Below are 12797 nucleotides of genomic sequence, written 5' to 3' on the forward strand. Positions count from 1 at the left end.
AAAACATTCCAATACCCACCATTTTATTTTCCAGGGTCTTTGCTTTCAGAAAATATATGTTTGTGGTCCTATGCAATTTGCTAGCAAAATGTGGATTTAAAAAACAAATAAATAATTCCCTGCACAGCGGGTTAAAGAATCAAACTTATATTTAGAAAATGGTCAAAAAGTCAATTTAGAAAATTTTAAAAAGTAAGGAAAGTTATTTTCACTGTAAAATGGATAAATGCGATTAGCAAACAACATACCCCACAGCCACCAGATCCTCCTGGTGCGGACAGCAGGAAAGGCAGAATATAGTCCTTGGTTCAGGAAAGAACTGCTGCCCATCATTGCGGTTACTCCAAAAGCAAACCACTATTCCCTTTTCATCCCCAGTCACCAGTAAGTCCTTTACCAGAGGAGACCAGTGCAGGGCAGAGATTGTGCTCTGTAGGAACAAAAAAGCACCATGATCACATTGTCTGCACACTTCTAACCAGCAGAAAGGGGTGAAGCTTCCAGAAAATGCAGTTTTTCTGCGAATGAGGGCTGTACTTTTCAAAAGGAAGAGCTTGTTTTTTTTCCCTCATTTGGTATTCTTTAACTGATTTCAATATGTAAGAGAATTCTCTAAAAGTTCAGATTACATGTAGAAAGCAAAAGGTGCCTCCCCAGACTGTGAACTCAAATTTCATGAGCAGGCTCAAACAATACTAATGAACCACATTAGAAGCAATGTGTTTCAGCTGATGTGACAGTATTCCCTGTAGATGCGGAAAGCTTTCAGTCGAAAGATTAAAGGCAGTCCTGAAGTTCAAAATAATGCTGAATTACCCACTGAATTTTTAGAGACATGGCACTCTGGTAGGAAGATCTCGAAACCCAAGTTCCCAACAGCGCTCACCTTCTACATTTTAAGGAGGACACAGCTTGATTTCCCAATTACCCAAACGCAATAGGATAGAACAAGGCCCCATGCCAGGCCTTGTACTAACTATGGGATTAGAAATACCTAAAGTGCCAGCTCATTATCATACACAGGAATTTTCAATTTGTTCCACAGATGGTCCTTCCATCTCAAGTTTCCTGGCCAAGTGGGATGAGGATTTTCAAGATCTTGAGAACAGGTAGTGATCTCACTGTCCTTTCTTGTCAGGGGGAAATCTTCCTATCTATGGCCACCCTAACATACTCACTTTCAAAAACTTGTACTGACATAACGATGTGAGCTGACAATGCAGAACTATCCTGAAAGTGTTGGATCCCTGACTGTTATGCTGATGCATCGGCCCAAAAGAAGTCTGAAGAAGTGGGAGTGCCCTGGACCTTCAGGGACACGACTTCCCCTCCAGGACTTATAGAGCACCCTGGCAGCAGGTTCACAGTACCCAGGAGATCATTATCCTCAGGTTCCAGTGACATGTATCAGCGTTACAGGCCATCCATGCTCTTGCATGCAGGGTCCTGGAACATTCCATCTAAGCCTGCTGAACGTAGTGACCAATCTGAATAAAGACCACCTCTACCACATCAGGGGTGTCAGGAACCGGCTGGGATTTATGGAAATCAAAGCCCACAAAATATTTTCAGGGAGATACAGGGAGGCACATCCATCATATAAAAATACTGGCTAAAAACTGAGGCTTAGCTGAGCTGAAAGGGGTTATGCCTAGGCCAGGATTACTTCCTTTATTTGGCCAGTGTCCACTCACCTGACGGTGGCAGCATAATCCAAGTAGTCATGAATATGAAATCCTCTATGTCCTGTCATGTGTGATTAAGAAATTGCTTTCATTTTTGACCATATAAACAGTTATAAAAGAGCTATAGGATTATATTTTTTGTAGAAAAAAACAAATGCTAATCAAAACACAAGGTTCAGTAACAAATCACAATAAAAACAACTATTTATTAAAGGTTACACGGTTTAAAAAAAAAAATTTATGCACATTGATCCAAAAACTGTCTTTACCTAACAAGCTCTGAAGCAATAATTTTAGACAATGCTACTGCTTATAATGAACAAAACAATTCAAAGACTATATGACCTTAAGTTGTTTGCGGCCAAATTCTCCTTCAGTATCATGTCATAGAAATGGATTCATGGAGAACCTACCCGATGGAGCTTGTGCTCAGTCACAATACCCTTTGTATGAGTGTCCCACACCTTCACAGTCCCATCATCAGAGCTACTGGCACAGATGTGAACCTGACCAGAGAAGTGGGAGAAGGCAAATCCAGAAACCCTCTCTGTATGTCCAACTAGCTCCCCTAGAGACAAAAACAAAGACATAAAAAAATTCCTTAAATCGGAAAGAACACAACTACAATGGCTGTATTTATTATTTTTAAATGAAAACTGGAGGAATCATAGCTGTTTTAATAGATTCAGTATTTTCTGAGGCACTGACTCGGAACAAGTATGTAAGGTTAACACCATCCTGAACTGCATACAAGCTGTGTTTCATGTCAGTGTCTCAAAGTACTGATTCAAGGGTAGCTCTATATTTCCCTCTGTTTCCTTTAAAGGGCAAGTCCACTAGAGGGAAAAAATATCACAAATAAAAAAAAAATAATAATATAGCATTTACAGCTGCAACACAAGCTATGTTGTAATTTGTTATTCAATATTATCTTTCCTTTCTGTATGGCATCCCAGTCTTTGTCTGTAGGATTCAATACTGAGTTGGCCCACCCTTTGCAGCTATAACAGCTTCAACTCTTCTGGGAAGACTGTCTAAAAGGTTTAGGAGTGTGTCTATGGGAAGGTTTGACCATTCTTCCAGAAGCGCATTTGTAAGGTCAGGCACTGACATCGGAAGAGAAGGCCTGGCTCGCAGTCTCTGCTCTAATTCATCCCAAAGGTGTTTTCCGTGCAGGCCAGTCACGTTCCTCTACCCCAAACTCGCTCATCCATGTCTTTATGGAACTTGCTTTGTGCACTGGTGCACAGTCATGTTGGAACAGGAAGGGGCCATCTCAAAACTGTTCCCACAAAGTTGGGAGCATGAAATTATCCAAAATGTCTTGGTATGCTGACACCTTAACAGTTCCCTTCACTGGAACTAAGGGGCCAAGCCCAACCCCTTAAAAACAACCCCACACCATAATCCCCTCCTCCACCAAACTTTACACTTGGCACAAAGCAGTCAGGCAAGTACCATTCTCCTGGCCACCGCGAAACCCAGGCATGTCCATCGGATTGCCAGACAGAGAAGCGTGATTGGTCACTCCAGAGAACACGTGACAGAGAACTGCTCTAGAATCCAGTGGCGGCGTGCTTTACACCACTGCATCTAACATTTTGCATTGCACTTGGTGATGTAAGGCCTGGATGCAGCTGCTTGGTCATGGAAACCCATTCTATGAAGCTCTCTACACACTTTTCTTGTGCTAATCTGAAGGCCACACAAAGTTTTGAGGTCTTTAGCTATTGACTCTGCAGACAGTTGGCGACTTCTGTGCACTGTGTGCTTCAGCGTGCGCTGAGCCCGCTCTGTCATTTTACGTGGCCTACCACTTGGTGGCTGAGTTGCTGTTGTTCCGAGTTGCTTCCACTTTGTCATAATACCACTAACAGTTGACTGAGCTCCTGAGAGCAACCCATTCTTTCTCAAATGTTTGTAGAAGCAGTCTGCATGCCTAGGTGCTTGATTCTATACATCTGTGGTCATGGAGGTTATTGGAACACCTGAATCCAATGATTTGGAGGGGTTTCCCAACACTTTTGGCAATATAGTGTATATGAGGTACAGAGCGCTCTCAGAAATGTCATTTCGTGGTTGTGTGATTATAATTTTCCCAGAAGTCAAGATAATATGATTTTAGGCATCCTTTGCAACAAAAAATTCATTTTTGGTGAAATGCTCCTGGAGTGTTAAATACTTCTTATTATACAGGATTTATATAGTGTCAACAGTTTGCACAGCGCTTTACAAAATGAAGGTAGACATTACAGTTACAATACAATTTGGTACAAGAGGAATCAGAGGGCCCTGCTCATTAGAGCTTACTTATAAAGGAATGCAGAGTCTGTCATTCTTCTCATAAGAGCACTGTAAGTGCATGAGCTGAAAAATAATGAAAAGTCAGTCACGTTCCGAATCAGTATCCAAAAAAAGATAGAAAAACAAACAAGTTTTTCTTCACAGCAGAAACGGGTATGACTCTGCAACAAAGTTTGTTAAAGTTCTTGCAATGTACATAAGTGACCCAGAGGGGATTGCTTTTTTCTCTTAACAAAAAAGTGGAGTTACTCTTTAAAGTGTTACTAAACCCAGGACCCTGAATTCGCTATATCTGGTCTCCCACAGTACACACAACATGGAAATGCAATTATTTTAGTAAGTATAAACTGCTAAATACCTTTTCTCATCAGCAATATATAGCAGTCTTGTGACATCTATCAGTGTCTGGCTGAGCACTGGTTAAAGCTTATAGGAGTTTTCATACTGCTCTAACTGTCCTATGAGGCTCCATAACCCTTGACCCTCTGTTTATACAATGCTGATTGGCCCTGTGCTGATCACATGCACCCTCCCAAATAAAAAGCAAAAAAAAAAAAAAAACCCACTCTCTAGCAATACACACTGAGCATGTGCAGAGTGACTCCTAGAGCTCTGTATTATCAGCAGATGGATTGGGAATAGTAGAAGGGGGGATCAGAGAAGACAGGATCAAACAGCCTTTTTACATAATATGCAGGATTAACCCGTTAGGCTCCACAGTGAATATAACAAGCATGCTTTACTGCATATACAGACTGATTTTACTGTTGTGGGCTTAGTAGCACTTTAAGGAGACCCTGTCAACTTCTCAATTTAGGGCAAAGTGAAAATACCTCTTTAAAGCTCACTCCCCTGATTACCTTACGTTCAAAAATTGCCAGATGCTTCCAGGGATGACGGGAGCATGTTACCTCTCACTCAGGGGCGGAGTGACAACTCATGGGGCCCCCGGGCAATAGGGGATCATGGGGCCACTGTGTCCTTGCCCAAACTCAAAAGAGCCTATGAAAAAGGTACCAGGGGCATCTCATGGGGCCCCCTACTGACCCCGGGCCCTCGGGCAGTGCCCGAGTTTCCAAATGGTCAGTCCGCCCCTGCTCTCACTATGCAGCTGTCGGGCCTAACAGCTAGTCACTAGGCCTGGGCAATGTAACATAAAGAAGGGAGGAGGGAAGTGTCATTACTATTTGTAAGCTCAAACACCTTGCACTTTGTCACAGAGAAGGTAACAGTGGGGACGTACTGTGAAAAGGGAGTACATCTAGTGTGCGAGTTTCACAGCCGCACACAATTGTAAGTCTTGTCATATCTGTTACCTCGTTATTCAGCTAGGTTGTATCTTGTATGTTTTACAGAGAATTTGGAAGATTTTATTGCGTTTGTGTGCACTAAATTTATTGAAGTGCATTCTTTACTGAAATATTGATTTGAGAAACAGCTGAAACAATATCGTAAGACAAAACAATGCAACTACCATTGTTTTAGTCGGTGGGTCCCATGGGTAATATTTTAGGGCTTTAAGTGCATTTCACTCTCAAAGCATTTTATTTTGTGTGAAAAGCTAAGAAAATTAAGGCTCTGCCAGCAAAAAGGTTTAAAGAAACCCGTTCACTTTGCAAAGAATGGGCAAGGTGACAGAGTCTCTTGAAACTATATGTAAATCCTCAACCTTGTAAAACTGTGTGAATGGCTGTGCAAGGGGGGGGGGGGGTGTCAGGACCACAATGACCATTGGAGGAGAGCAGGCAGAGTTCCCTGAACAGCTAGAGAAGCCTTTTTTAACCAGAATGCCATAGGTTTTCATTGTGCACCATTACAACCTTCTATCCACTGGCGGCCTAACAACCAATGATGTTGACAAAGAGTACATCAGATGTCTACACAATATCCTTGTTTGCACCTCTTCTGCCCCTCTCTGTTAGCACTGGGGTCACATTAAGAAAAAGGGAGAAGAAAAACACCGGAATACTAGTTAGTACCAGTCCACAAATGTGTAGTTGCTTTGGAAGAATTAATCACGTGAGGTGTCCTACATGTGTGTATGTTGCTCCGTTATTTAAAACTATTAGTATAGTTTTTTTTATAATGGGGTGCCCCAAGATTGTGCATCATTTTAAAGGTTGCCTTGACTGAAAAAGGTTGAGAAACACAGAGAGAACTGACTACGCTGTGCTCTCATGCCTAGTGTGGTCAGTTTTTGATAGTAAAGCAGAGGGGCTGAAAGGAACACCAGGGATTTCACACAAAAGAAGCAATACAAAGAACAGGATACTTTTTCATACAAGTACACGGTACAGCAGGCACATATTAGAACTGTTGGGCTTACATATTCTTTAAATTAAAGGAACAGTGAGATGGTGAACATACACTTTAACAGGAAGAGTATGATTGTTGCTCTTTTGTCAATCAAGATCATTTTGAAACAGATTGTGAAAAATAAAATATTTATTGTTTCTTGATATACAAAAGAAATGGTCATCAGGGTAAATGTCAATGTGAAATGCAGCCTGCTATTAACAGTCATTCACAATTCATTGACAGGTGCATTTGACAAGCTTCAAGCCATTTTTTCATTACCATAGGCTTGTATCAGGAGAGAATTAGTTCAGATGCAAAAAAAACAAAAAAAAAAAAACCAGCCTGTCCACACAGACCCTTAATTCAACTATTATATAGTGAGTTATAACCAAGTAAGGCATTACCATAGAACGCAGGCTCCTTAGGGCTTATTCGCAGTAAATACACCGAATTACGAGCAGTGAACCCAAAGAGGCCACCGGCTGCATCACTGGCGCGACTGCAGTACCAATTAGGGGATGCACCAAGCACCCTATCTGAGTTGCCCATTCTTGTGTCACCTGTAAAGTAAGAACACAATAAAAATGACATATAGAATACAACACTAAACATAAGCAGAGGAATTAAAGCAGATTTCCAGTTCTGCAGTTAAAGTGGTTGTAATCCCTTACATATACCCAATAAAGGGACTATACTCAGGTGATACACAGAGATGAAGCAAATCCTCCTACATATGTTGTGCCTGTCTATCTGCAATCTTTTCTCTACATCTCTTCAAAGCGCTGAATTTATACAGCCTGTCTGAGAGTTCATAAAAAAGGGGGTGGAGAGCTGAATTTACACTCTGCAGAACTCAGTGATGACAGCTCAGAGAGCTGATTGGAGGGAAGGGACAAACTCCCCTCCACACAGCTCACAGGAACAAAGCGTGAGGTTATCAATCTGCTGGAGGTTCCTCCCCTGTCCCCATTTTTCTCTTGGTGTCAGGAAAAATTGTCAGAAGTGATTCATGTTGATAACAGAACAAAGCAGCAGACAGAAATGACACTTATTGCATTTTGCTAGAAGGATATGCTTTGTTCATATTTCATCCTAGGTTTACAACCAATTTAAATTTGACAAATTTGTTATGTTTTCCCATTCACACAGCATACCTAAAAAATGAAAAAAAAAAATAAAAAATGTTTTTTTTACCTTTTAGACCTTTGGACACGCTCAAGTGTCTATGTCACCACACTATCCCCCATTAACATAAAATGCAGGACAGTGGTCTCTAAATTTTGAACCCGTTATTATGACAGTGTGCAAATCTAGTTTATAGTCGATAATGAAGTGTGAACACAGTACAGACAAGGTTAAAGTGGTTATAAAGGCTCCAGGTATTTTACCTTAATGCATGTGCTATACACCTGTAGCAAGAGCATTATTCAACTTTAGTCAAAGCTGTACAATTTGTTGTTTATCTACAGATGTCCCTTACCGGCATAGATTGTTTTTTTTTGTAAAGGTGAACTAACCCTTTAAAATACACCCTAATCTGGACCCCCCTTCATATATGATCATAACCAAATCAGGGTCAAAGCCTTACCAAAATCTTGTCACTAAAAATGAAACCTCAGGCTTCAGTAAACCCCATTGGGTATATCAGTCCTGAGCAGAAGAAAGCCTGTGGGGGAGATTTACTAAAATTGCTGCACTCAAAATCTGATGCAGCTGTGTATGACTGCCAATCAGCTTCTAACTTTAGCTTGTTCAATTAAGCTTTGGCAATAAAACCTGGAATCTGATTGGTTTGTATGCAGAGCTGCACCAGATGATTTTGCACTCTACCGTTTTAGTAAATAACCCCCTATCCAGTCAAGGCCACACCCACCTGACCTCAGAGTCAGGGTGCACACAATGATACTGTACTGTATGTTTTCCACTAACTGTTTAAGAATAGTAAACCTGCACTATGAAGCCCCTGGGTGATGGCTCACTCTGTGGGTGGAGTTTGAGAAGTAGTGTCCTGCCTAAAGAATGACTGAACTCCGTGGGTGGAGTTTGAGAAGTAGTGTCCTGCATAAAGAATGACTGAACTCTGTGGGTGGAGTTTGAGAAGTAGTGTCCTGCATAAAGAATGATTGAACTCTGTGGGTGGAGTTTGAGAAGTAGTGTCCTGCCTAAAGAATGACTGAACTCTGTGGGTGGAGTTTGAGAAGTAGTGTCCTGCCTAAAGTATGACTGAACTCCGTGGGTGGAGTTTGAGAAGTAGTGTCCTGCCTAAAGAATGACTGAACTCTGTGGGTGGAGTTTGAGAAGTAGTGTCCTGCCTAAAGAATGACTGAACTCTGTGGGTGGAGTTTGAGAAGTAGTGTCCTGCCTAAAGAATGACTGCACTCTGTGGGTGAGTTTGAGAAGTAGTGTCCTGCCTAAAGAATGACTGAACTCTGTGGGTGAGTTTGAGAAGTAGTGTCCTGCCTAAAGAATGACTGAACTCTGTGGGTGAGTTTGAGAAGTAGTGTCCTGCCTCTGACCACTGTAATAAGACAATGGGGTGTTACCGTTTAAACTCTGCTTGCCAGGGTGACATCATTCATTCATTGCTAGGAGAGAGGTGGAGAACACTTCCAGGGCCCGAAACAAGGACAACACGGGACAGCTTAAAATAAACTTAACTAGAGAGAAAAAAAAAAAAAAAGAAAAGAAGACTGCCCTAGCAAATCCAAGATGGTTGGTATAAGAATAATAGCATGACGGGCTGAAGACCTAAGGGTCCAGCACTCTTCAGTTTGAGTGGCCTGGACGTTCCTGAGGTCACAGAGGGCCTATTAAGTACAAGGTAAAGTTTACAGGGATATCACCATGGTGAGCAAACAGTTGAAATTATTGTGGTTAGCCACAATACCTACTAAAACTGCACTATAGAAGAGCGGTTAACTACAGTAGAGCAGTACAGAACAAGTAGGCCTTAGGGCACATGCCCTTAAATGTATTTCAGTAAAACCATAATTATACAACAAAATAGGACTGTGGGATGCACAGGCAGTGTGCATATTAACTAGGATCATCTGGCACTAGAACAATACCCCCTGTAGGGAAGCCAATGCATCTTTGAGCAATACCCAGGATGGCCGTGAGACCACAGAGATGCAGTAAAGGCACCTATACAGCCTCCCCTGCATTGGCAAGGTAAAAAGGATCCAACACTCTCAAGTTTAGTACGTGGGGATCATAGTTGCCAACATTTCCTTGCTAGATCTAAATTTCTCTCCTGGCAGAAAAATTATAACTCTCTACTATGCCACACCTTGTGTGGTGAAACAATGGTCCCACTTTCCTGCATCCTCCTGAATTGCCACAGAGTGTCTGGCTGGAATATATGGAACTACAACATTTCCTTAAAGAGTATTCCTCTTTGGATGCCCTGACCAGGCCACCCAGAGTTTGAGTCATTGATCTCCTGGTCCTCCAGACCTGACCACTCACTTTCTCGGCTATATCAAAACTTATTGTGGGAACTTTATCCGAACTCACCCTTATTTCTATCCAAATGGGAGCAGGAATTGACTATACTGGCAGATGAACTAGAGTGGCCTAAAATCTTTGCGTTATCCTACAAGCTTTCAGCATCTTCCATTGCTCAAGAACAAAACTATTGTATACTCTCCAGGTGGTATCGCTGCCCCTCCATTCTTCATAAAATTGATCCTACCATCTCTGACCTATGTTGGTGCTGTTTGAGGGCTCCCGGCACTATGACTTATATTTGGGGTACTTGCTCACGTATTGCCCCTTTTTGGGATAAATTATTGCAACTGTTCACTGACCTGGTGGGTGATATATACTCAAACCAACCCCAGTTCATGGTTTTATCCCTAGTGCCAGGCTCATTCGAATTCTGACAGGAAGCTTCAATGAACTACCATGGCGCTCCACAGCACCGTGGTAGTTCATTGAAAACTACAAGCCCACAGCCGCTAAGGCTGTCGGGACTTGTAGGCACTCATTCACAGAACACCATGAATGAGTGACGCGCCAGCTCATGGTTTTTTCCCTAGTGCCAGGCTCCTTCAAACAGATCAAAAAATCTGAATAGATTTTTCTTAATGGCTGCTCAATCAGTTATTGCCAGATACTGGCGCCAATCTAACTCACCGACGTTAGCCACTTGGCCTTGTGAAATGAATCAAATTGAATATTTGGAGAATATGATAGCTTGGAACGCAGATAAATCTGACTCTCACAATCTCATTTGGACTGTCGGGAACCATTTCCACTACTCATCCACTTTTGATACCTTTACCTTCATCATTCTTTAACCTGGTGAGCTATTCCAGGATCCTTTCATCAGCTTCAGTTGCCCTCTGTTGTCTTTGTAGCTACTCATGGCCTTCCTTCTCAACATTGTTTTTTCTTTTTGCCCTCTTCCTCTTCTGCTGCTCCTGGTTATATGGTTTATGATAATCTATTATCCTAAATCTAATTATAGGATTATCTGTGCTAATATCCCACCCTTGATGCACAGCTATATGCTGTGCCCTCTTTCCTGCTCTTAAAGAGGAGTTCCAGCCCCTGCCCCCCAAAAAATACTAATACTGTAGCTGCTTTTATTATTAAGACACTTACCTGTGCAGGCATCCAGTGGAGTCCTCACCCAACCCGATTCTTCAATCGGCTATCAGGTGCTGGCTCCACCATCTTGACTAAGGGAAACCGGCCTTGCGGCTTCACATCCGGTTTCCTGCTGCACTTTGTGAATGGCCCAGTCTTCTGGGACCTGTGAAGTGTCCCAGAAGGCTTCGGGGGAAGCGTGGGGGTCAGTTCATGGGAGCAGGTACCTGGTTTCTCATTTCATATGCATGTGGACTGATTGGAATGGGAGGTAAAGAGGGGGAAGGAGAGGCAAACAGGAGAAAGGAGAGGTGAAGTGGGTGGCAGGGAGGTGAAATGATGGGGTGGGGGATGAAGAGGGAGTGAGACGAGGTGGTAAAGAGGGGGACAGGGAAGTGAAATGGATAAGGGGGGAAACTGAAGAGGGAAACAGAGGGTGAAGGCGGTGACAGGAGAGTGGAAGAGGACGACATGGGGTGAGGAGTGGGATGAGGCGGTGAAGAGAGGGAAGGGGTGAAGATGGGGACAGGGCAGTGAAGAGGGGAACAGAGGGTGAAGAGGGCGACATGGGGTGAGGAGTGGGATGAGGCAGTGAAGAGGGGGAAGGGGAATACGTTAATGAAAAGTGGAACAGAGGGGAAAGAGGGTAAAAGGAGGGAGTGAAAGAGAGCAAAGCGCAGTGAAGAGTGGGATGAGGTGGTGAAAAGGGGAACAGAAGGTTGAAGATGGGGACAGGGAGTGGAGAGTGGAATGAGGTAGTGAAGAGGGAGAAAGGGTGAAGAGGACAGGGCAGGGCAGTGCAGAGAAGAACAGAGGGTGAAGAGGGGGATAGGGTGTGAAAAGGAGACAGAGCAATGACGGGGGTGAAGAGGGGCAAACGAGGGTTAAAAGATAACTTAACCTTTTAGACAAAAATAATAACTGCACATTTTTTTTTACAGGCAGAATATCTGCTTGCTGTACGGGATGTACGAGCAAGCAGATATTCTGACAGGAAGCTTCAATGAACTACCATGGCACTTCACAGCACCGTGGTAATTCATTGAAAACTACAAGCCCACAGCCGCTAAGGCTGTCGGAACTTGTAGGCATTCATGTTTTAAAATCTGACAGTACGGGGAGACTTCTCCCCGTACGATCTGTCAAAGGGAGGGGGGCTGCGGACGCGGCTATGGGAACACGTTGCATGTTCCACCCTAAAAACGGGTGGAACATGTAACATGTTCCAAAGTTGAACTTATCCTTTAAGAGTGGGATGAGGAGGGGGACACGGGGTGAAACTAGGGGCATGGAGGTGGGGGGGGGGATGGGGTGGAGTAGTGTATAAAGTACATAAGAAGGATTTGCTCCTAGAATTGGACAGCTGGCAGAGACATGTCACATGCCCAGAACACATAGGTCTTTGAGGGCAGTTCCCCAGTTCTCAATCACAGCGCCTATTCCACAACCTGTGCACAGCATCCTGACGGACCCAAGGAGCAAGAAGGCCTTTGCTTGAGCATTCTCTGACACGCGCCACTGCTGCTTACTACACACTCATTGGCCTCTACAGCCTCACCCTAGATGGTGACTGGTGTCCCATGGTCCTGCCCTAAACACATTTAAACTTGTCAGCGCTACGATTCCTGGGATGCAGCTCGGGAAGCAGAGATTGTGGGACAAACAGCTAAAAATCAAGACTGTCCCAGCCAAAACCGGACAGTTAGCGACCATGTGCATTTTAGGAGACTGCGTATATTCACAGCTTATCAGGATACAGTCCATACACTGTGCATAATACAATGCTGTATTTAGAGATATTATATACACACATATATATTGTTCATATACATTGTATTAGGATACTGTCCATATATACAGTATATTGTCCATATACACTGTACATTAGGATACTATATATATATATATAGACACACG

At 43.1% G+C, this 12797-nt stretch overlaps 1 protein-coding gene across 2 annotated transcripts in view; it reads right to left on the reverse strand.

The window, feature by feature from the left end:
- The window catches only part of GEMIN5 (gem nuclear organelle associated protein 5), a 103460-nt gene that overhangs the window by 90428 nt on the left and 235 nt on the right, over window positions 1-12797 (reverse strand). For both annotated transcript variants that reach the window (XM_089682830.1, XM_089682828.1), the window contains exons 2-4: window positions 6692-6847; window positions 2099-2253; window positions 249-430 (exon numbers count right to left, since the gene is read on the reverse strand). In XM_089682830.1, coding sequence (XP_089538956.1) covers window positions 249-430; window positions 2099-2253; window positions 6692-6836 — 482 coding nt within the window. In that variant the 5' untranslated portion in view covers window positions 6837-6847. The remainder of the gene's footprint in view (window positions 1-248; window positions 431-2098; window positions 2254-6691; window positions 6848-12797) is intronic.

The sequence above is a fragment of the Staurois parvus genome, unplaced genomic scaffold (assembly GCF_062004578.1).
Source record: "Staurois parvus isolate SC_StPar_1 unplaced genomic scaffold, SC_StPar_1.0 ptg000298l, whole genome shotgun sequence".
Lineage (NCBI taxonomy): Eukaryota > Metazoa > Chordata > Amphibia > Anura > Ranidae > Staurois > Staurois parvus.